The 22,908-nt window shown below is 41.4% G+C and overlaps 1 protein-coding gene and 1 non-coding gene across 3 annotated transcripts in view; both read right to left on the bottom strand.

Moving 5' to 3' along the window:
* The window catches only part of kirrel1a (kirre like nephrin family adhesion molecule 1a), a 42,565-nt gene extending 23,222 nt beyond the window's left edge, over window positions 1-19,343 (bottom strand). The window contains exon 1 of one of the 2 annotated variants that reach the window (XM_014991573.2): window positions 18,969-19,343. In XM_014991573.2, the coding sequence (XP_014847059.1) occupies window positions 18,969-19,014 (46 nt within the window). In that variant the 5' untranslated portion in view covers window positions 19,015-19,343. The remainder of the gene's footprint in view (window positions 1-18,968) is intronic. The other variant, XM_014991576.2, reaches the window with a different exon arrangement.
* Window positions 19,344-21,714: 2,371 nt separating this feature from the next.
* On the bottom strand, window positions 21,715-21,788 carry trnar-ucu (transfer RNA arginine (anticodon UCU)). The gene has a single exon. It is a non-coding gene; the product is annotated as a tRNA-Arg (tRNA).
* Between the last annotated feature and the right edge of the window lie 1,120 nt (window positions 21,789-22,908).

Here is a 22,908-nt window from a genome sequence, read left to right as displayed (position 1 = left end):
TTCTGACAGTGCAGCACATTAATATTCTGAAGATAAAGGGGATGTGCGAGGATATGCGGTGAAAAAGGAATCAGATGCAGATGGAGCCTGGCAGCGTGCATACCTAGAATAACTCAGTACTCACCCCCAGCCCCTCTCCCAAAAAAAAACAAAAAAAAAAAAAAAACACAAGCCTGTGTTTGTTCCCTGAGGAATGCCCAATTTAACTGGATTAACTAATGAATTCAAAAACAAAAGCATATGACTATCAGACGGCGATTTAAAAAAGAAACTTTGACTGCAAACATTTTATCTCGTTACACATCAGTTTAAAGTCCCAAAAATTAACACTTGGGTGCAATATTTGTCATTTTAAAAACACACACGCATGCATGCACACACACACACACACACACACACACACACACACACACACACACACACACACACACACATATATATATATATATATATATATATTTTATGATGATGCTTAAAAATTTCATTGTTGAGATTCCTACTTTTGCCGTTCGAACTACTTTTCCCATCTTGCCTCTGGGTTGGTTTTATTTTTAGCGTAGTTTTTGTTTGACTGTATAGAATGATAGTTGTGTAGCAAACCAGAGGTGAGGAATTGTAAAACACTTTCTCCAGCGTACATGTAAGTAGCAAAACTTTATATTTAGCCATAAGGGGTAGTATACTTTGTACAAATAATTAGTTTAAATTAACTGTTTTCATCAGCATTTTTAAAACTTATTTTGATGTTTCACATTAGTAAAGGTTGATGAAAATGAAGATTTAAAAAAAAACGTACTTAAATTTGCAAAGGTTTTAATAGCATCACTGGAAAAAGCTATGACTAAAGATAATTAGGAGTAGGAAATAATTTTTGTACAATATTCAAACTATCAGATGTTTGCTATAACTAAATTACACAAGACCATTCTATATAACTGAACACAAGTGATATTACAAGTTACTAACCCCCTTGGTTACATTGGTCTTGCTAGCTTCTAGCACAAAGTTACTCTGGATTGTTTATCAAGCTTTATTAAGCAACTGCTGGATGTACTATTGCAGCATTAGGGGTTAAAAATAGAGTACATGAGGTAATCTTGTATTTGTTGTACAGAACATTATTCTTAATTTTGTATTTATACATTTTTAATAATTATTTTTATCTTAGGGTGAACCTACATGCTTGAATGCTGCTGGTTTAAGATGAGACAAAACATTTTTGGAAGTTTTCTCTTCAAAATTTCAACATAAAGGTGGGCAGTATCTACTTAGACTCCAAAATACAGACTAGGCCCCCCAAGGGGAAAAGTCTTTCCAAGAAATATTTAAATATGCTGACAAGGCACAGTGCTAGTCATTATGCAGGGACTTTAAGTCACGCATGAAAGGCAATTGCAGAACCATTGGTTTCAAAAGTACAAAACAATCTGTACATTTCCTGCTAGTAGAACTTTTCCCTTTCCAAGGGATCTTTAGGAAAAGTTTATTTTGAGAAAAAAATAATTAGAAAGATTCAGAAAAACAGATTTCTTTATAAAACCATTTTCCAGCAGAAGTGTACTGACTATCCAGCTCACACAATGACATGATACACAATAACGAGTTCACAAGATTTTACAGCATGTTTTAGAGAAACTTAGAAACCTTAGTTTTTGCCTTCAGGCACAGATTCATGGTTTTACAAAAGATCCTGGTTAACACCTACTCTGCACAGTGATTATACCAGTATTTGTTCCAAAGCAAAACAATAAAAAACACAGTTAGTTAAAAGTGTTGCATAATTTAGAGAACTTTTGTTACTTTATTCAGAGTCAGACAATTATACATACTAAAACTATAGAATACTAAGAACATGCACTGTATGTGCATCTCTGGATGTGAAGAAAGTAATACAAACGTCTCAGTCATTAATCAGAACTAGAGTTAGAAATAATTTATGAAATCATAAATGAGTTAAAAAAAAAAATCGAGCAGTCTAATTTCAATTAATATCAGACTGCAAAAAATGATAAAGTTGAGAGATGGCGGAAACAGTCGCAAGGGTGCACAGCAGCTAGAGCTAGCTGGTTCATAAGAAACAGGGCGAGGCGACCAATTGGCTCATCAAACGTGATGGCACCCATTCAGTTTGTAGCAAATGAAGGAATTCATCATGATTAATGTATGCAATTACTACATTCGACTATGTGTTCAAGAAGTTCACATGGTTCATAAAATACACACAATACGCTTGACTAAGTGGTAGCCTTAAACGTTAGCTGCTAACTACGCTACCTGCTTCATTACACTGTGAAAACAGAGATTGGCCTTAATGTCAAATAAATAACTGATACAAACTGTAGTAGCTATAAAAAGGCTTAGTTGAGTAGAAATTATAGTAATTAAACATTCCTAAATGACAAAATGAATACATTTCAGATATTTGGACATGCTAAAGCTAACAATAACTCACGGAGAAGATGCAGAGAGACAGGACTGCTGACTGCCAGCTTCTCAGTTCTTATGAACAGTTCTAAAAAAAAGGCAAAACAATTGCCTTCTGCATCGGTTAGTCAACATTTAAGTACTAAAATATTTTGTCGTAGGATTAATCTCAAAACCATGTCTGCTCAGGTGAGATATTTGTTTTGTTTGACATTGATATGAACTGAGAATGTAATTGTGAACCTCAACTTCTGCTTTTTGTGGGGTTTTGATCATTTTAGATATACAGTTTTGGTCCCAGTAAACTTGCCTTACTCTGTTGTTGTACACCAGTCATAGAGAGTTTTTATGTTATAAGTAATGGTTGCCTCCAAGGACATAAAAGATATTGCCTATAGCAGACTGCTGTTTATAACTGCAATGTTGATCTAATATTACCACAATGTTCTGGCAAGTGAGGCATACATCTAAGCCTTACTACCAATATGTTAACTTTGTGTACCTTTCTTGCAGACTGTATCACTAAGCCATATCCTTTTAAAAAACTTCCATGAATGACAGTGTCTTCATGTTTTTGACTACAAATAATAGGTTAATTGTCCCACCACAAATTAATTACATTTTCTTATACATTTTAGAAGCATAGAATGTCCCTTATTTTAATGCTTACATATTTTTTATGCATTCTCTTTGGACTGGCCCTTTATTTCATGATAAATCTGCCTAGAGTAGCTATTTACCTACATAAAAAGCTTAAAAAGTCTTTTCTCAGATGTCTAGTGTACAGGGGCTTTATCTGGGTTTAAACTACCTTGCAACCTCTACAGCAGCCTAAGGGCAAGCAAATCCTTTCCTCCACTGTCTCGGAGCTGGAGGTATTCCCTCAACTGCCTCCATAAACCGTAACAGCATAATCCAGACCGAGCGCTTTTGAGCAGAGGCTACACAATCTGCAAAGGAAAACACCCATGCAAAGGCTTGACGACTGAAAACATTGACTCATTTGAACATCTGCTCTTCGCCTTCTGATTTCCATATTACCCAGTTAACACTTGTCAACATGGGTGCATGTGCCTGTGTGTTTAAGAAAGGAAAAATACGCACACAGTCAGTGTGAGCAGTCGGATGGAGAGTACATGCAAGGGAGCTTGTATTCTTTCATTAAGTGGGTTATGCTGCAGCGACAAATTTAGAGTGCCCTGATTTCCTTGAGTCGCTCGTCCCCGTGATGCCACCAGGGGACTCTGATCACCCTGTCCACACAAAGATGGCCACAAAGGGCCGAGACTACAACCACATGCACACACACGTACAAACACCAAACCGGCAGTAGGGACGGCTTAACGTTCACCACGCCGGCTAACCATTTCCTGTCAACACACACACAAACACGACCGCGCCGATCCCGAAGCATGCAATCAACACGCGCAGGCGGTTTCCTGAGTGAAACACCAAGACAGCGGAGAGCACACCCGGCTCTGCAGGGAACGCGTCTCAGTTTCGTCGAGGATTAAGTACAACCCGAGTCAAAAGTTTTGAAAGGGATTAAGATTAATCTGGGAGTGAGGACCCTGAGAGACAAACCTCTGATTGTGGAAGCGGACGCAAATGCCAAAGGCGAGTGACTCACTAAAAGCTCTGCTGCCACAATGTGAACAGACACAGCAGTTCAGGCCTCCAGCAACTCGCACACTGTGTGATGATGTGTTAATGGCAAAGTAATGAAGCTTTAATTTGTTTAGATATATTGCGGGTAAATGCGAAATGTGGTTTTCTAATGACTACTTCTTTTATAACTCAGGAACTCGTTTAAATCATGAAGTACTCTTAAAGACATCCACACATCCTGCCCCGATCTAAACAAATCTAACTAAGTCACCGACGTCTACCAGCATGGAAACAGTTACAAAGAAAGGTTTGGGGCGTCCAGCAAACCTCAATGAGAGCCGTCATCCACAAAGGGAGAAAACATGGACTAGTCTTCATCTTGGAGATTCACAGACGTACTCAGAGTAATATCTAAACCACTGCAGGGCTCACTTGCATCATTAGGTTAGTGTTCATGACTCAATACTAAGATAGAGACAGGCAACAATGGCCTGGAGAGTTCAACGGCCGCAACCAATTAAAGGAGCAGTATTATGTAAAATTTACTTTTTGATCTTTATATCATGTTATAATGTTATTCCCTCATCAAAAACAGACCTGGAGTGTCGGCATGACACTTTCACGCATGTTTTAGAAATCCTTTAATCTCCATGGCAACCATTCAGCTGTTCAAAGCATCTGGGTGGGCCTAGCGCCGCCTTCAAGGCGCAGGTCTCCTCTAAACTGCAATTTCCAAGCTTCCGCCTCTCAGTGCAGCCTTCCCCCACGATTCCCCACTTTGCTCCTTCAGACTAGCTAGAAGCAATTAGCAAACACCTGTACGTCTGCTGAGCTAATTATAAGACCTACTTCTTAGTCCAACACTGATAAAAACATTGTTAGAGGGTTAATAGAGGAGCTATGTTGTGATGACTTCCTGAAGGCAGAGTTTAAGACAGAGCAGAGGCCCAATATCAAGCCATTAAATTAGGAAGTCAAATTTTTTCTAAGTCACATTTGATATATATGGAGTAGCTAGGCCTGTCACGATAACAAATTTTGGTGAGCGATTAATTGTCTAAAAAAATTATTGCGATAAACAATAATATTGTTTCAAGACTTTGTCACTGATTTAATGGAAATGACTAATAATGCATGCAATTTCCTGCCATAGATAGATACACTTTATTTTCAAAAGAACACGTAACACTGGAACTAATAAACTAAATAAACAAAACAACCAAAAACAAAAATAAAATGGATTCTCAGTATCCATGAACAAAAAACGTACTTGAATAAAAACTAAACATAAAGCCAAAGTGGAAATAAATACTGCATTCAACCAAAAGAGTACAGATTATAAAGTCTGTATACTATATTGCCCTTCAGTAATCACTAGATGTAAATAGAGAAGATGAACACATCAATACAATAGTTCACACTACACGATTTTTTGCCCCTATTTTCCCCTTATGACAATCTTAGATCGTTGGCCGTTCTAAGATTGTCGTTGGTGATTTCGTAACCAATCATCCTGTAGTGTGATTTAGATCGTCATGTCCTCCGACTGGGAGCCTAACGCTGAATGTGACAAGTAGCCAATCAGCGAGCGTGGATTCTCCTCTGTGCTTTCTGAGGGGAAATTACGGAGGGGAATCCCAAACAGCTGACATTGGAGATGACATGTGGAAACAACATTAATGTTTAGTCAACATTTCGTGCAAATAATATAGAGATGACAAGGGAAGGAGTTGGAGCCAAATTGCTACCGCAGTTCATAAACCCGGTAACTTTTCAGCTGTTCTTCGACATAAATAGGTTCTAATGATTTTCATTCGGTCAGGACTTTACGCTGACTCTAGCTACATGCATTGCAGGTAGATTGCAGTATAACATCGATTAATGCCTGATTTTAAAATTAGTTAACTGGACTTGTAGCCATTATTTTGTGCCCGTGTGGTTGGACACCACACGGCTGAACCCGATCGAACCGTTGTACCTAGGATTTCTGTCGGCTAATGTGTCTCTCAGGTTTTGAAAATGGGCCGACAATTGGACGACAACTAGTGTAGTGTGCGCTGGACATTACACTAAGGAAATGAGGAAGGGAGGGGTTACTGGAGAGCACCGGAGTTGAGCCTTTTTTTATTCAGTGTCATCAACAGAAAGAAAAAAATGCAGGAAGAGACGATAAAGCCGATAATTAAAATGAGGTCCATAGGTTTAATTTATCGATTAATTGATTTATCGTTTATCGCGACAGGCCTAGGAGTAGCATTTTTATATCAACTGAAGGTAACAAGTTACTTGATTATGCTATAACGTTGCACTATCTTCCTGGAAAACACAATACTGTCTCTTTAAAAAACACAAGAATCCATTTCACATGGTAAATCAGCTCCAATTTCCTTAGTATTGGCAGATTGTGTATCGGCTGATATGTGTGAAATCGATCTTATCCACCGACCTGATCTACCTACACAAAGGCCCTGTTGATCTGCCATGAGGGCTGTCTGACAGACCCGGCCAGCAAGTGACATCTACACATGCGCACGTTAACAATAATCACCCCACTGTTTGCAACTTCTCAGACAAAAAAAGTTGGCATCGACCAAAACAGGAATTGGCTTATCAAAGATTAGTGACTGACCAGAAAACTACAATCAGTGTACCCTAATTTTATGCATCACAAAATAAGTTGAAAATCCAGAAGGACAATAGTAATCCATCCGTCAGTTTACCTTTAATTAAAGCCAGGTAAAAAATGTTACTGAAATAAAACAAAAACAATATCTTAAAAACAATTTCTAAATGCGGAAAGGTCAGCGTTTTGTATTTACTCCTGTACAAAACCAGAGGACATCTGCAGGGGGTCAAACACTTTTCCAGGCTGCAGTGTGTGCGTGCGTGTGTGTGCAGATGTTTGAAGCTATTTTCAGCCACGCGTCTCTCTCTGCCTTATTATCACCTTTTTCACCTCATCCTGCAATATGGAACAATGTGATGCCACAGCTCACACTTCAGCTTTCTGTCATTGAATCACGTCCTAAATAATAAAATGCTGTTTGTGTGACTCGTTATGCATCCATCTAATTATCTTTGTGTCTGGTCCCTCTCCCCGTATCCTCCTGTACCCGCCTTCCCCTCCCCTCGCTCCTCTCCAGCCAATCCCCGGGCCCGGCTGGATCGCCGACTTACGTCACCATAGCAACAGCTGACGTGTAAAGTAACTGCCCGAAAAAAAGAAAAAAAAGTTTTCTGTCCAAGCGTGTCTGTGAGCACACCCGCGACGTGCATCTGTGTGTCTGATGAAACCCTCCCCTGTGTTTGGTACATCCATATTTTGGACAGAAAAAAAAAAAAAACAAAAGAAAGAAAATCAATGACCTCATCATCCCTCCACCTATTCAATTAATACTCTGAGCCAGCGCTCATGTCTCAGAGTTCCTCCCTCCCTGCTCTTTTTCACACTAATACTCAATCTGCTTCGAATAAATGCGCAGCCTATGGCCGTGGCGGAAAGACTGGCTGAGGCGGCGATGAGGGGACACAAAGAGGCGGGGAAGGTGTGCAATGGACGATGACATCATTGTTTCAGGACAAAGTTGCAGCCACAGGAATCACGTGGCGCCGTCTCTCCTCTGCCCAGGTTTGGCGGATGCTGCAGCTGTCGGCCGGAGCGCAGAGACAATGCTTTAGGGAGAGGAGGACAGGGATTTCTAAAGTTTGGGTTTGGAAAAAAAAAAAAAACAAACAAAAAAAAATGTAAAGTATTTAGAGTGCTGGCAAAAGCAGTCACATCTACAGATGCTAATCTCTCGGTGTCTAGCGATTCGATTTGACTACAAAACAATTTTCGATTCAAAAACAATTTTTCTATTCAAACGGTCTAGATGTTCTGTTTAAATTGTTTAAAGACAAACAGAACATTTCTTTAAAATATTTTTATAAGGTTTCATACTGTATCAACACAGTTTATATTAAAACAAAAGTAGGTTGATGCATAACATTCTGTACTTAAATTACCAGCATTAGTTTAGCTTAGCTGCCTGGCTCCTTTGTAAGTAAAAAAAAAAATCAAAGAATCATTCAAAATCCATACGGAGGCCAAGTGGACTTGTGATGTGAAAAAGCAATAAACTGGAGCGACAAAGACGCATAATTTAAAAACGTGTTTTAAAATCCATTTTTGAGAATTTTGAATTAATGCAGAACTCCCAGGTCTAGGAATTGAATCGATTTTTTTCTGCACTGTTTCACATTGTCACATTACTGCTGGGATGCGCCGATAAGAAAATTTAGTAACAACAGCCGATATTTACCAAAAGGGTGGAAATTAAAATTGGATATTAATAGGGCTCCAAGTAATGAATATTTTAGTAACTGATTATTCTATTGAATATTTTGATGATTAATTGGATAAAAAATGGGCTCTTTCTGCAGATTTTTCATTTAACCACTTAGGCCATGTAATAAAATATTAGCAATAACATAAAAAGGTGAAAATAAACAAATAATTCAATTCCCTTTTCACGTAAGAAAATAAATATTTTATTGCCTAAAATGCAATAAAACTGATCATTTGTAGCAAAGGATGCATCTCTAGCTAAAAATGACAACTTGAAAAGCTCAGCCATGTAGACCTGATCTCTTGACTATTTTTGTAACTAACCGATTAATAACTGGATAGCAATCAGTGCTGTGCTGTGGAGTTCTGGAAGAGCTAACTTTGGTTTATAATCATATAAAATCCGAGCATTTACTTTACTGTCAACATCAGTGTCGGTTAATGTCCCAGCAGCTGACCAGCTGATTTACCACCCAAAGATATAGATATAGACACAACGGGAGTGTCTGCTCATCTTCCTATCCAGCTGTGGGAACTACCACCTGTGCCTGTCTCCCCTCAACAACATGGCGGCCTGAGAGGATGGTCATAACAACCCGTCACCATGGTAATGCCACTATAGGGACAGGCAGTGAGCAAAGGGAGGTGACCCGCTGAGCATCAGCCGAACACAAAGGTGTCTCCCGGAGGTTGGGGGGCCAAGCAGGGGGTGACATTGGGGCAAAGAGGAGACTCAAAGACTCCTGCCTTTGTTTGGCTGCTCACTCCCTTTCTCTGTCATCTTACCTTACATCCCTCCCCCTAACTTGCAGTTAGGAACCTCTCTTTCTTCTTCTCCTTTGTGGCCCCTCGTTCCCCATTCCCCACTATTTGCTTGGCTAGCATCTTTACACTACATTCCAACTCCTTCTTGCCCATCTTCCTCAATCTCTGCCTCCTTCCTTTGTTACTTTCCCACCTCCGAGGTATTGGGCTTATTTAGGACGGGGTACAACAGAAATAATTGCGACCATTTCAGTGCCCTGCGCTCCAGAGTGCATGTGCTGCTGTGGAGTTTTCTATGAATGCGTGAGTGTGCCGCCCCTCCGTTCTCTGGGGCGCCTCTCATGCGAGCATTTCACATCTGAAGAGCTTTATTTGTGTGGAACCTCTGTTATGGACATTGTTACCATGGCTACAGCCCGGTGAGGACCGCTGACATAATGATAGACACGGTGACTATGGCAACCCCCGGGATCAGCAGTGGGTAATATGATAATTCACAAACGAGGCATCCGACACGTTACAGCTGCATTAATATGCTGGATCTGCGGAAAGTTAGTCCGCCAATCGGTCGGCGGTAATCTACAATCCTCTGAGCGATTGACAAAGAATATGCTCCTGTAACCAAGGGTGACCACATCTAACAATAGCTGTCCTCTGGATAAGCCTGAACAAGAGGATACAATACCTATCCTGCTGCCTCTCTGCAGCAGGGCACCATGTAGCTCACAGCACACGAGTCGCTACCGAATTCAACTGGAACAATCGATATCATAATGAATCTATAATTCCCAGTAGCCACTCCCCATTGGTTGTGGCAGGCAACCCCATTCCAAAAGTCCAACCTTCTCCCTGCCCCCCACCCCTTTCCATCGCCACCACCAACACCTCCAGAGAGCACGTGAGCGACCACATCATGAGTTGATTCAGCTTTCACATGCCCCCTCCATCCACAACAAGGCCCATGGTGCGGAGCAGTGACGGAACGAAAGCGGGGCTGTTTTACAAGCAGTGTCCCCCTCCATAAATTACCTCTGTCCGAGGTCTGCTTTAATTCAATCCAGTGCAATCTAATTTTATTGGTATGTGCTGTAGCTTCTCGCAATGTCATCCGTCACAGAAAACCCATCCCATAAAAGCTTGGGGGCCTTGACCTCCTGAAGCAGCGGAACGTCCACGTGAAGCCTCTTGGAAATGTCACCAGCTCTCCGGTTGTTGCGAGATCGTACGTTCTGAAAAATGATAGACATCTGGAGGAATCTGGGATGAGCTCTGTGGCCTCCAAGTCCGGTACTCACTGGAAGATGGTACTACACAAATAGTTCTTCACATCACCTGAAGACAACACGTTGTAATACAGAAATAATGCCTGCTTTTGTATGGTTGCAAGATTAGGCCCCAGAGGCAAAAAAAAAAAAAAAAAAAAGTCAATATTAGGGTTGCGCCGTTCAGTAATGGAAATGTTCCAATTTTCCCCTGGTGACTGGTACGGTAAATACTGTAAAATCCATTTGGTGTCTTATGTGCAGCATTACCTCAAAAATAAAAACTCACGCTATTTTCAGTTTGGAAAACAAAAAAACAAACAAACAAGCAAAAAAAAACAAAGCTTTTGTGTACCTTGTTCTGAGTTTTCAAAACATCTGAGAGATGTTACGAACTTATTCTCTGATGGATAAATACAGATGAACTTCTTTTCTCCTCTCTTCAATTCGTGAACACTATCTCTATCAAGAATCTTGCCAAACATCTTCCTATTTTATGAGCTAAGTTTGTTCTTTTTAATTATTTGAGTGAGTAAATAAGAAAAATATGAATAAGCTCAAACCAGAATTGTCCTGCCAGACCTAAACATAAAATCAAAAATGAATATGTGGTGCATTTCTAGTCCACATGGGTCCTTTAAAAAATCCCCTCTCCCAACCGTTGCTGAAAACTGCTGGTCTGAAATAATACTTCTTATTTCAAGCTTCTTCACTTTACCCCGCCCTACAAAAAAGTCAGATTTAGTAAATCAGGTTGAGAAATACCAAGGAATAAAATGGTGCAAAACCTAGGCTAGCACCGATCGGCTCCCATTTCCTTCATTTTGAGAAATCGTCAAGAACGATATATGAGAAACTGATCATATTTTCAGCACAGGTCTGAAAATTAGCCACTGATGCCACTCATGCCTTGTAACAGAAAACTTTTGCGTTTTCTGTTACAAGAGTTAATTTCATCAAATAAAAGTGTCACAGCACCCCTTTTAATGTTCAAATGCTAGACTAAATTTAACAAAAATTAAAGGACAATAAGTTTTATGAAAATGAGACAATGATTAATGTTAATCGGCAAGTGTAAAAAGGAGATTTCCCTTTTATGCCGCAAAGGGCTTAAATAGACATTCTTGCATAATTTCATGTTTTTGTCAATTAAGACTTAAATAAATTTAGACAACTAAAAATAAAATGACGACAGACAGTACTAAGTTATATTTGTTCAAGAGACTGAGACAAAGAATTAAAAGGGGTTTTCAAAATGAACAATGTTAGCTGTTGCATTATTTTACAATTATTTACTTTAAGCCTGGGGTTTAAAGTACCTGACCCACCTGAGGTGCTGGGTCAAACTCATAATCCAATCTTTTTGTGTCCATTGAACATGGGCTGGATCAGTTCATATTTCACCCAGAATAAGTGGTTAGCAAAATAACCATTTGTTTTCTAATCCAACAGTCTTTTGGAGTGTAAGAGCCTGAGTCAAGTCTTTCATGTAGTTCTTAGAGGTACACCAATTGCAGTTTTCTGGCTGACCCCATGTTACCAATCTTTAACAAGCCTAACCTGCCAATTCCAATTTTGGCCGATGCTGATTTTTTTCTCTGAAATGTTGTTAAATATAGTAGGAAGTATAGTATAGTATAGTAAATATAGTCACAGTGGAGTGACTATTGTTTACTGCAAATGACCTGAAGGGCAGGTGTGCAGAGTAACAGAGTGGTTGATTTTACCAAGGTAGACAAAATCAGTGGATAACATTGGCTTCACATGTAAGTATCGGCCGATCAGCCAAATCCCAAAATTACGGAAAGTTATTAAGTTATTGGTACACCAGAAGTAGTAGCACAAAACACAGACAGTGTTGATGTGGAAACTAAAGCCGTTCATCCCTTCTATTACGGTAATGCTGTTTTTAAAATACAGTTGGCAAGCTATGACGATGTGTAAATCTTTGTATGTATGAAAATCAAAGTTACAGTAAGTACAGTGGACCCCTGCCTATTAACTGTCTGGGCTCCAGAGGGTAATCAGTTCGATCGCAAATTATAGGCAGAACTTTGTGCAATCAGAAAGTGAAATAGAATAAGCTTCAATTGCAGTTTGAATCTGAAATTGATTAAATTGAATAAATGCTTTTAAAAACTCATTCCAAATTGATGTAATTTGAAATCCAATGAACAGGTTGAAAAAACCAAAACTGAATTTGATATTTCATTCATTTGGGTCCTCCAGAAAAGTTGCAGAGTAATTATGTGGTAGTTGGCATTTGAACTGGGGTTGAACCAATTGCAGTTTTCTGGCTGATCACAGATTTTAAAAAGCCTGATCTACTTATTCAGATTTTTGTTTTTGAAAGTTGCTAAATGTAGCAGCAAAGTTGGTAAGTTGGTAAGAGTGTGGTGACATTTGTTAAGATCAATTTTACAGGCAAGTATTGCACCGATCTCCCAAAATGAAGGAAATCAGGATTGATTTATTGGCTGGTTGATTTATCAGGGCACTCCTAGTTTGAACTACTAAAATAGGCAGTTATAAGCATTTTTAGATGGGGTCTCCCACAAATTTTAGTTATTTTACTGTAAATGATGTAAACAACATATTTGTAGGCGGCTGGTGACTGTCTCTATAAATAACAAACTGAAATAATGAAAATATGATATTTTTTTGGCTGCTTTAGTTAAAAATAAAGGGTAGTTGATCATGTTAAGAGTATTTGTGTAAATATTGCGATATTGTGGTCTTTTTACTACTGGTTATTTCACTGTGAAAATCCCATAAAGGCCGATGCAGAGTCAATTACTGCTGCTGAATAGGAGGCAGTCGGCCCACAGTCAGGTTCTGAAGTCTTCAATAAGACTGGATTCCCAATGTTTTGTGGCCTTGCGGCACTTTTTCCATCAACTCGAGATGACTTGCAAAAATGGAAATTAGACCAAGTCTGATCTGCATCTCCAACCGTGAGTACACGGCATTGAAGTCAGCTCTGCCTCGAGGTTACGGCATTAAGTTGACAGCTGCGAACCTTGAGCGGGGCCACGCATCTGCGCCGCATTGTTTTAATGACCGGACTTCAAAGACATTGACGACTTTTTGCTGCTACGGGATGGCTCGGCCATAAGTTGGCAGCAGTTTTCCGCCCGCGGGCATGAGGTGGAAGACAGCGAGCGTGGCGGTGCTCCGGTCGGACGCTGACCCTGATGTTACAGTTAAAGAAGAGGGGTGGGGAAGACGGATGGAGCGAGTCTGATCTGCCTCAGAGGCCCCTGTCCCTGCTGAGGAGCACTAACTGCGAGAGTGACATCAGCGTCGGCAACATTCCTGGAGAAGGAGGGGGCGCGGAGGAGGAGGGGAAGGAGGAAGAGTACATCTCAGAAAGTTTCCAAATTACGGGGCGAACACCCACCCGCCCAAACGAAGAAACACACACGCTCCGTGTTAGCCAGCACATTTCATTTAGAGTACGTTTGGCAGTACATGGGCTCCTCTTGCTCATCATGTGCTCCCAGTTTTAATTCATTTGCTTCTCCTCCTGTCCCCTCCCCCAACTTACTCCCCCCTGCCCCCCCACCCCCCACCCACCCTCTTCTTTCTCTCTCCGCCGACCAGAGGAATGCACATCTGGAACTTATTAGAGTCAGAGAGAGAGAGGAAGGGGGAGATGGAAAGAGAAGCAGTAATAGTTTTGATGGCGGTGGGAAGGGGAGGGGGGTAAAAAGAGTCCAGGAGGGGACGGGGGGAAGAAAGAATGCACTTTGGTAAGCAGAAAAAAAAAGGATCATGTTGGGAGAGAGCTGAAGAAAGTTTAAGAGCGATTAAAGGTGATTAACCACAGCAAGGACGATACGAAGGAAGGGGGCTGGAGGGAGCAGTTCAGCAAGCCCCTCCAACGACAGTTCAACCCCGGCCTGAGTGTCCCCCCCCCGACCACATTCTGTCCCCGCCGAGGGGGCAGTCAGGCCTGAGTAATGGACCCTTTCTCCGTCCAGTCCTTCTCTCTCCCCTGGGTTGCCTGTCTTTTCATCCACCACAACCTACACTCCCCTCTCCTCTGCCCCCCTCAGCACTGCAATCTCTAAAACAAACAGAATAAAGTCTAATCACTCTCGATCGGGCTGCACCCACCTGCCCAACATGATGGCCTCTTTTTGCCCCCCCCCCCAGTAAAAAACCTCAACTGAAATGGCTCCTGGCTGCAGAACACGACCCAGACATCCAGTCGTTTGAGATAAAGCCTTCCTTTCTACCTCGGGGCAGGCTTTTTTTTTATTCCCCTTTCTTTTTATAACTTAAATCGCTGCCCCCCTCACAACCCCCAGGCCATCAAACACAATCACATTACAGGAGGCTTTTAAAACCTGGTGAAACATTCACTTAACAGCTGAGGATGCACACTTCTGATTGAATTTATCTGCAAGCACCAGTCAGATAATGAAACATCTGCCTCTGTGCCTTTCCCTCTCCTTAGCAACACTTTCCCAGAAGCATTATGGGACGCCGAAGCATTGCTTTGAAGCAAACGCATCAGCAACAACAAAGCTTCCCAAACTCGCTGATTAACTTGCAGGGATTCCTCTGGCTGGGTTTGGAAACAAAGACCAAATATCTGTGTTCAGGCATCTTAGAGTAGGATCTGGTGAGTGGGTTTGCCATGACGACATGAGGTGTTTGTTAGCCTCAAAGAGCGTAGCATCGAGCTCTTATAAAGCTAGACATAGTTCTGGAACTGGTGATCCACCTGGAGAATCAAGACAAGTTTGACTTTCTGGAGGTCAGACTGTTTGTTTCCATGACTTTTCTGTTGCTTTCAACGTCTTCCTTTTTGAAGAATCAAGTTTCGTCTTAAGAAAACATTCACCAAATCCTCCAAAGTAGAAACCCACAAATATTTCACTCTGCAGAAACTATTTGTCAACATTCAGAACTTGTGTCTGTCAGTAATGTAAGACTTAGAGTTTTCAGTTCAACTCTGTTTCTTTACATATATTCGCGACAAATACCATTTCAAGGCAATTCGTGAAAACAATGTCTAATCAGAATCAGAAATCTATAATGAAGTCATGAGAGAGGGACCCATGTGAAAGGGCCAATAGTCAATATTCAATATTTTGCTGTTATGGCTGATAACTAGGGATGCAACGATCAGGTTTTTTGCCGCCATTTCCGATACCAATCATCCATGAGGCCAATCTTTCCCTTTCACCTATCTTTGCCTGGAATGGCTGTTAATTTTTCGGTTTAGGTATAAATGATACTATGCTACCTGGCAAAATGGAAAAATTATCTAGCAATAAAATCACAGAATTTAGATATGATAGACATATCTTAATATATATTTAAAATCTTTTTATTTAAGTTACATGCTGCAACTTTTAGCAGCTGTTCAGTATGAGAGTTCACTCTCTGGTGGAGCGGCGCTCCGTCTGTGAAATATTACTACCAGTAGCGCATAGCGGTGGTCCAAGAGTGAGAGCAGAACCAGCATCTTACACTGCCAGCTTGAAGACTTGAATTATTTTTTGGTTTATTTGTTTAGCTTTCTGACCGTGATGCTAATCCAGGTGAGTGTTGGTAGTTGTGCGATACGTTACCTGCTACTTGGCCGCTCCGGATGTCCTGTTTTTTCCTGCATTCAGCCTCAATAAACTCTGTGAAGTGCCTGGTTTTTAAATGCCATATTAGATTCTTTGTGTTGATGCATTTTGACGTGCTTCACCACCGAGATAATTTTCCGCCACAACACGCAAACGTCCCCATTCACTCTCAGAGCGTTATAGTTCCACATGACAGGATTTGTTGCTGTGCGTTTGCGCAGTGTGAAGCATCTTACACTGCAAGCTTGAAGACTTGAAGGAAAGAGGAGCTAAGCTGCATATGTAGGCTACGAAGTGAGATAAATGTGATTGGTTTTGGTGATCGGCAACAAGAGACAGTGATCAGCAATCACCGATCATACGCTTTTTTACAAAAATCGGCCGACGGCCGATTATGATCGGTGGCCGATCGATCGGCACACCTCTACTGATAACTGACATTTACCACTATCAGTTTCATCCACCGTTAGTGGTGGGTGGGTAGTTGGTAATGCACTGCCCACCCACCAGACTAACCGTTGCTTCTTTATTTTAAATATGGCTTGTTATACACCAATAAAAGTAAAGATGGATTAAGCTAGGTCTATACTTGATGTATTGAACACACTCCTCACATGCTATAATTTCCAAATTATGACGCCTTCTCGTGCGCCTCCGAATTTTTGTAACTTTTAAAAAATTTTAACACAAAAACACAATGGCTCATTGCTGGACTACACTTCTTAGAAGGTGCCATACTTCAACTTCATTTTAAAAACCCTTACTCATACTGAAATTAGCTAACTTTAATTCATCATTCAATGCTAGCTTCTACACAGAAGAGAGATACCAGTCCCTGGTAGGTCTTAGCACAGCAATGTTCCCTAAAGAAATAATCAGATTTTTCAATTTCCTACCATCTGATCACCGCTCAGGGACAATCTCTAATATGCGGGAAGAGTTCAATTAGAATTAAATGCAAATATCAAATCAGCTGATTCCAAACTGATGTGTCACAATGCACTAGATTGTTTATGAGGTTTCTATAATTTTCTTTTTCATTGGAGCTATCACTGCCCCTGTTGGACTCATTAACATTGTGCAATAAAACCATTAAATCCGATCAACCAACCAACCAACCAACCGGAGTAACGCAGTACTGTCAGGAGAAGATCATTCTGGGGTCTGCTCCAGAACACACAGGGTGCCAAATGGCTCACCTGTATGGAGCAGGCCTCTGTTCGAGTCAGCACTTCAGGTGCACCGCTGCCCCGAGGCCAGCCCTGGGGCCCTGGGGCCCTGAGGCTCATCAGTAAGTTAACGCAGAGAGTTTGCAAAGATTGATTATGCAGTAACATTTAACAGCTGTGTTAATGGCAGCACTTGCTTGAGAGTTACCACCGAGGGTGGCTTCTAGATGCAAGGACGGGATACCGAGTCAGTCTCTCCTGGAACAGTGACACGCTGGAAGTAGGCATGGCTGCAGCTCTGCTACGGACTTTAAACAAAGCATTCTGAAGCTTTAATTAGCGCCTCAGCTAATAACCACCCAATCATTGGGGGGCAATTACGTACGTGCAAATTATAGGCCAGGTTATAGTGTTTTACTGGTCTAATGAAGATGAACGCTTGAAGAAAAAGATGCTCCTGAACTAAAAACACAGGGACATGTGTGTGGGACTTCACAGACGGAAAAGAATCAGCCTGCCGATAATCTGGTCTGGAGGAAAACCAGCGTGGGTAAATACCTCTGTGTGTGACAGGAGTAATAACCAGATTATGGAGTTGTGGCGGTGCATTGAGACAGAGACAAAAGGATGCACATGTACGGAGGCTGAGCCATCGGCAGACAAAGTGAGGGAGCGGCTGCCAGAGTGTCACACGTAACGCCACCAACAACCTTATTTTGTCGATGAAAACCAACTCTATTCCTTCCTCAAAGCTGCTTCTCATGCGAGTCTTTATCCAGAACCACGACTGCCGTCTGGGTGCCGAGCAGAACCAAGCAAATAGAGCCTGGCAGACATGGTGACATCATCTCTTTCTATACCTTGCCTCCCCTGAACACGACCCCCCCTACTCCCTCCACCCTACCTATGATGGCGGGCCGGTCAGCGTGCACACTCCCGGCTGCCTGAGGTATACACAATGAGGCGGAATTAAAAAAATAATAGAAGGCAAAAATATGCAGATGTGGCTCAATCAAACAGGTAGCTCGGGGGAAATGACAAGCATCCTCTCCTCTTCTCTCAGCCTCCTGTCTCCTAGCAACTGGGCTCCAGCTGTGATTGTCATAAGCCAATAAATAGCCTACCTGGCGCCCCATTGTGTGCAGAAGGTACAAGAGGCAGGGTAGGGGAGGGTGAGCGAGGCAGATGCACTGGTGCACACATGCAGCCCCTTTGTGCACAGAGTGAAATGAAGGCCCACAGGTAGGAGCCCACGAGAGGAGGGAGAGAAGGGGTGTGTGATGTGGGAGGGGGCAGATTGGTTAGCAGGGGCCTCTCTCTGTCTCTGCTCAATCACTGTCATTCCCGTCACGTCCTCACCGCCTCACTATACGACTTGCCCGTTTGGGGAAAACGGCACGCGGATGCCTTCGCTCACGTGCACAAAGGTCATTTAGGCCGGTGCCGCGCGCCGACATATAAGTCCAGTTTAGCTCACACGCACGCATGCACGCACGCAGCCACGTCGACCGCAAATCGAGACACCCCGCGAGACATTTGTTAGAAAAAAAAAAGAATGAAGTTTAACATCCTTGCTCAGGGTGGCCCGCGCGTGCGCGCGCAGAGTCACGCGCCGAAGGTGATCCATCGCTGCGACGCCTACATGGGAATGCTGTGAAATCATGCAAAATGCCCCCCAATACCCTCCTCATCCTCCAAACCGACTCTCCACCCCCTTCCAGGACGAACAGGTCAGTCGAGCCTTCAGAATGTTACAGTAAATTCTTAAACTGGTAAATCACGTTATCACCATAACCACAGAGAGTAATTCTAAATACAGCCTTACCGGTGTGGAGACTGAACGCCAAACTCAGGAGCAGCAGCCTCTGCATGGTTCAGCCGACCAATAAGTCCGTTATTGGCTCAGACCTCCGTGAGGACAGCATCAAAAAGCGGGAGTTTTCGGACTTCTAACAGTGACTCCGGAGCGAACTAGAGCCTCCAGCGGCGCTCCTCCACATCTGTCCCCTCCAGACTCGGGTCGGACTGGTTTGCGTTTACACCATTGTTCGCCCCTGTTTTGCTCCTCTTTCTTTCCTTGTTTCTTTTCACCTCTATCCTCTGCTCTCCAGCGACAGTCTGTTTTCTACTTCGCTCCGGCGCGACAAGTGTGCGGCAATGACTTCTCTTCTCAAACTTCCGTTCTTTCGTTCCTGACTTTCAAAATAAAACTCAAATGAAAGCAGTTGGTTTTAGGTGTTATTTTCGACAACGCGCACATTGTAAGAATGAAAGACACAAAATAAAATAGTAAATAATAATAATAATAATGATACAAAAACCTCTGACTTCGTTAAACTCAAGGATGAACACAGTTAATTTGGACATTCCTGGCATACACACCATCATAACAAAAACCAGTTGTTCCGAAAATTTTGATTCTACCTTAAGGAAGAATGTCTGACGCAATGTTAGTGAGGCTTTCGCAAAAGGAAACCAGCTTTTCAAAGCGTTGTTTTTCCTTGTATATCATTCGAAAGTTTAGTGGAAGGAAAATCTGTGGTAAAACAGGTAACACAGATAAGAAGATTGTAAAGCAAATTCTAGTAATTTAACAGGATGTTTTAGAGTATTTTATGCTAATTATGTTTTTTGTTATTTTTTATTTTTACAATAAATTTATATGCTTTTCAGAAGGAAAACATGTCAGTGTTATAAACGGATATTTTTATTGGGCTTATTTAATATTCTACATTCATCAGAAACTTAGTTTTTGTAACAATAATGGGGGCGGGGGGAAACAAATAAAGAGTTTGTCTTTAAAATTGAATTCCTGAGCTATAGGAGTGGGGTCAGGAAGGGTGCCTATCTCCAACAAATGTTTTGGGTGAGAGGCAGGGTCACCCTGGACAGGTTGCCAGTCTGCTGCAGGGCAACACAGAGACAGACAGACAAACAATAATCCACACACAATTAGGGAGAATTTAGAGAAACAGGAAGTACCCACACATGCACTGGGAGAATATGCAAACTCCATGCAGAAAGACCCTGGGAATTGAACCCGGAACCTTCTTGCTGCAAGGCAACAGTGCTATCAAATGCACCACTGTACAGCCTGCAAGCAGACATTTAATACAAAAATATAAATAAAAAAGTATAATAAAAGAGTATACATGATGTTGATTTGTTTTTTCAAATGTAAACTGAATTACCAGACCTTATTTTGTGGGATTATTTAAATTCAACAGCCTGGCTATTATTCTTTCTTCAGTATATATATTTTTTCTCATAAATCAAAAATCAAACATAAATATTGAAATGTTTTCATTTTTATTTTTATTTCATCTATTCAATTTTTTATTTATTAAGATGAGTGAAATAAAGTTCATTAAACATGACCACGTTCTGCTTCCTGTGTCGTATTCGTTTTTTCTGACTTGACGTCATATTCTCATTAGCGGCGCATTCCTTTCTCTCCCACACACACTAGTTTTTTTCCCCCTCGACTTCTTAAAATAACGTGGGTACACATAAAAAGGTTAACTAATAAGTAATGGATGCGTTCATGAACTATGCGTGTGCTTTGACATCACACTATTCAGTGTCCAGTGTAACCTTTGGCCATGACATCATCGTGGATTAAGATTAACCGGATTAAAATACGTAGAAATGCTCTGTTGTAGGTGAACTGAAGTGAGAGTTCAACGCCGGTAGCAGGCGTAGAAACAAAAAAAAAAATGCACCTGTCTCATTCAGATTGACGTTGACTATTTAGCACGGTGACGTCAATGTGATGAAACGGCGCGAGCACATGACGAATAAACAGGCCTTGTCCTCATTCCTGTCATATAATGTAGGCTGTCCTGATGGAGTCCCCTGAAAGAGGAGCTGTCACGGCTCAGCGGGTCTCCGCGATGAAACGCTCTCTCTCGGACACTGGAGCTGGAGCGCCCTCTAGCGTCGCTGCTGCCATCCGAAGAAATGTCAAATCTGCTCCTGGAACGGCCGCATCCACAGTCTGTGCATACCCACAGTCACATGAAGAGCTTTGACAAGAGATGCGCCTGGAGTAAACCTCTTTTAAAATGTGAGAACTTCAATTAAAAGGAACTACTATTTCCATCCGCCTTTCAAACCTTTAAGAGATGGAGTAAAAACATAAAATTAATTCAAATATACTTCTTGTGACATGATTACACTTTATTGGGAAAATGTTATTCAGGATGTTATTTTTTTTTTTTTTAGTAGATCACAAAATTATGCCAGCTTAAAATCAACAGACAGGTAGCCAGACATAATTCCGTTCACGCTATCAGAAATATTGTGTGCATGTGTGTGAATGGCATACACAAATCTTTTTTTTTTTTTTTAAGAAAGAAGACAATGAGAAGAAATAGACTGAACCAGTTCATTGCGGAAGAATAAAATAAGTATGAGTTTTGTGTGTTTATTTATACCCAGGCATTACGTGCGTCGCTTTCACTGATGATCAAATACCATGAAAAGCATCACTACAAGGTGTAATTGTTTTCAGAGAATAGATGTGATTGAAAAACAATCGCAGATCTGCCATGTTGGCATACAGAGTGACCCATCTCTGCCGGGACTCGAACCCGGAGCCTCTGGATTAGAAGTCCAGCGCGCTATTCCATTGCGCCACAGAGACTGCGCCAGCCAATCACGCAGCCAACACAAGTTAGATTCATAGCATCCTCGCCGATCTGCATCCCTGCAGCATCAGGACCATTTTTAGCCGACATATTGGCACTTCTCAAGTTGGCCACCAGAGGGAACTGTCGCTCTATTTGTCAGTGATCAAGCTAGTCAATCTGCAACAGGAAGTTAAGTGTTTGAGTCAAGAAAGTAAAAATCTAACTATATTTAACACACGCAAAGATTTTGTTTTGAACGCCTCTCAACAGGAAGCTTTGTATCAAAGTACCTGAATTCAAGGTAATTTAAAAGCCTCACGCTGCCACAATGGGGATTTAGGTGCATTGTATTTATCTGAAGAAATTTCGGTGGTTTCCAGGCAAAAGACCTGGGAGAAACATGTAAACGGTAGCTCTATGAAGCACAGCAATGACTGGTGAGAAATTTTCATCAGAGGAGTTATGAAAAGGCCAAATATGTTGCAAACAAGTTAAATTTTTTAGGTGCATTTTATTTCCGACTTGTCACAGAAAGGAGGCGCTGATTGCGCCAGTGTTGCATCAGAACCACCTTCCTTACCGCTCATATTATTTCGGTGGATAGTTCCTGGCAGAGAAGTACAGTTGCTGATCTATATCTGGTCTGGAGGTACAGCATAGTTATAAAGTCCTGGCGGTGTAGATTGTGGGTGTTAATTTTGGGCTTTTAATGAGATGCTTATACAACATGAAACTTAAAAAAGGGAGTAAATCTTCCAGGTTTATAGAAATCCAGAAAGCCATCTCATACATGTGTCCTGAAAGGCCTCAGAGTGTTACAGCTCTACGAGGAAACAAACACTGTGAAAACCAAAACTGTCAAGTCTAACTTTCAAGTAGTACAGATTAGAGTCAGGTTCCATATGAATGTCTAGAAAAAATGACTCTAGACAGACAAGAATAAAATAACTTGTGCACCTTCCGAGAAAAAAATGATGTAGTGCAAACTACCAACTATTACACAGCATCAACAATGACGCATGCGGAATACGGCATAGTTGGGAAATGCCTACATTAACACAATACCAATTCAACCCAAATTGAAAGTAAGTTATTTTGAAAGTCTAGATTAGAACAATTAATCCAACCCCAAGC

This window comes from Poecilia mexicana, unplaced genomic scaffold (assembly GCF_051168715.1).
Source record: "Poecilia mexicana isolate PSO_F unplaced genomic scaffold, ASM5116871v1 scaffold_18, whole genome shotgun sequence".
In the NCBI taxonomy this organism is placed as follows: Eukaryota; Metazoa; Chordata; class Actinopteri; order Cyprinodontiformes; family Poeciliidae; genus Poecilia; species Poecilia mexicana.
Note: the sequence above shows the minus strand (reverse complement) of the source record. Positions and strands in the feature narration are given on the sequence as shown.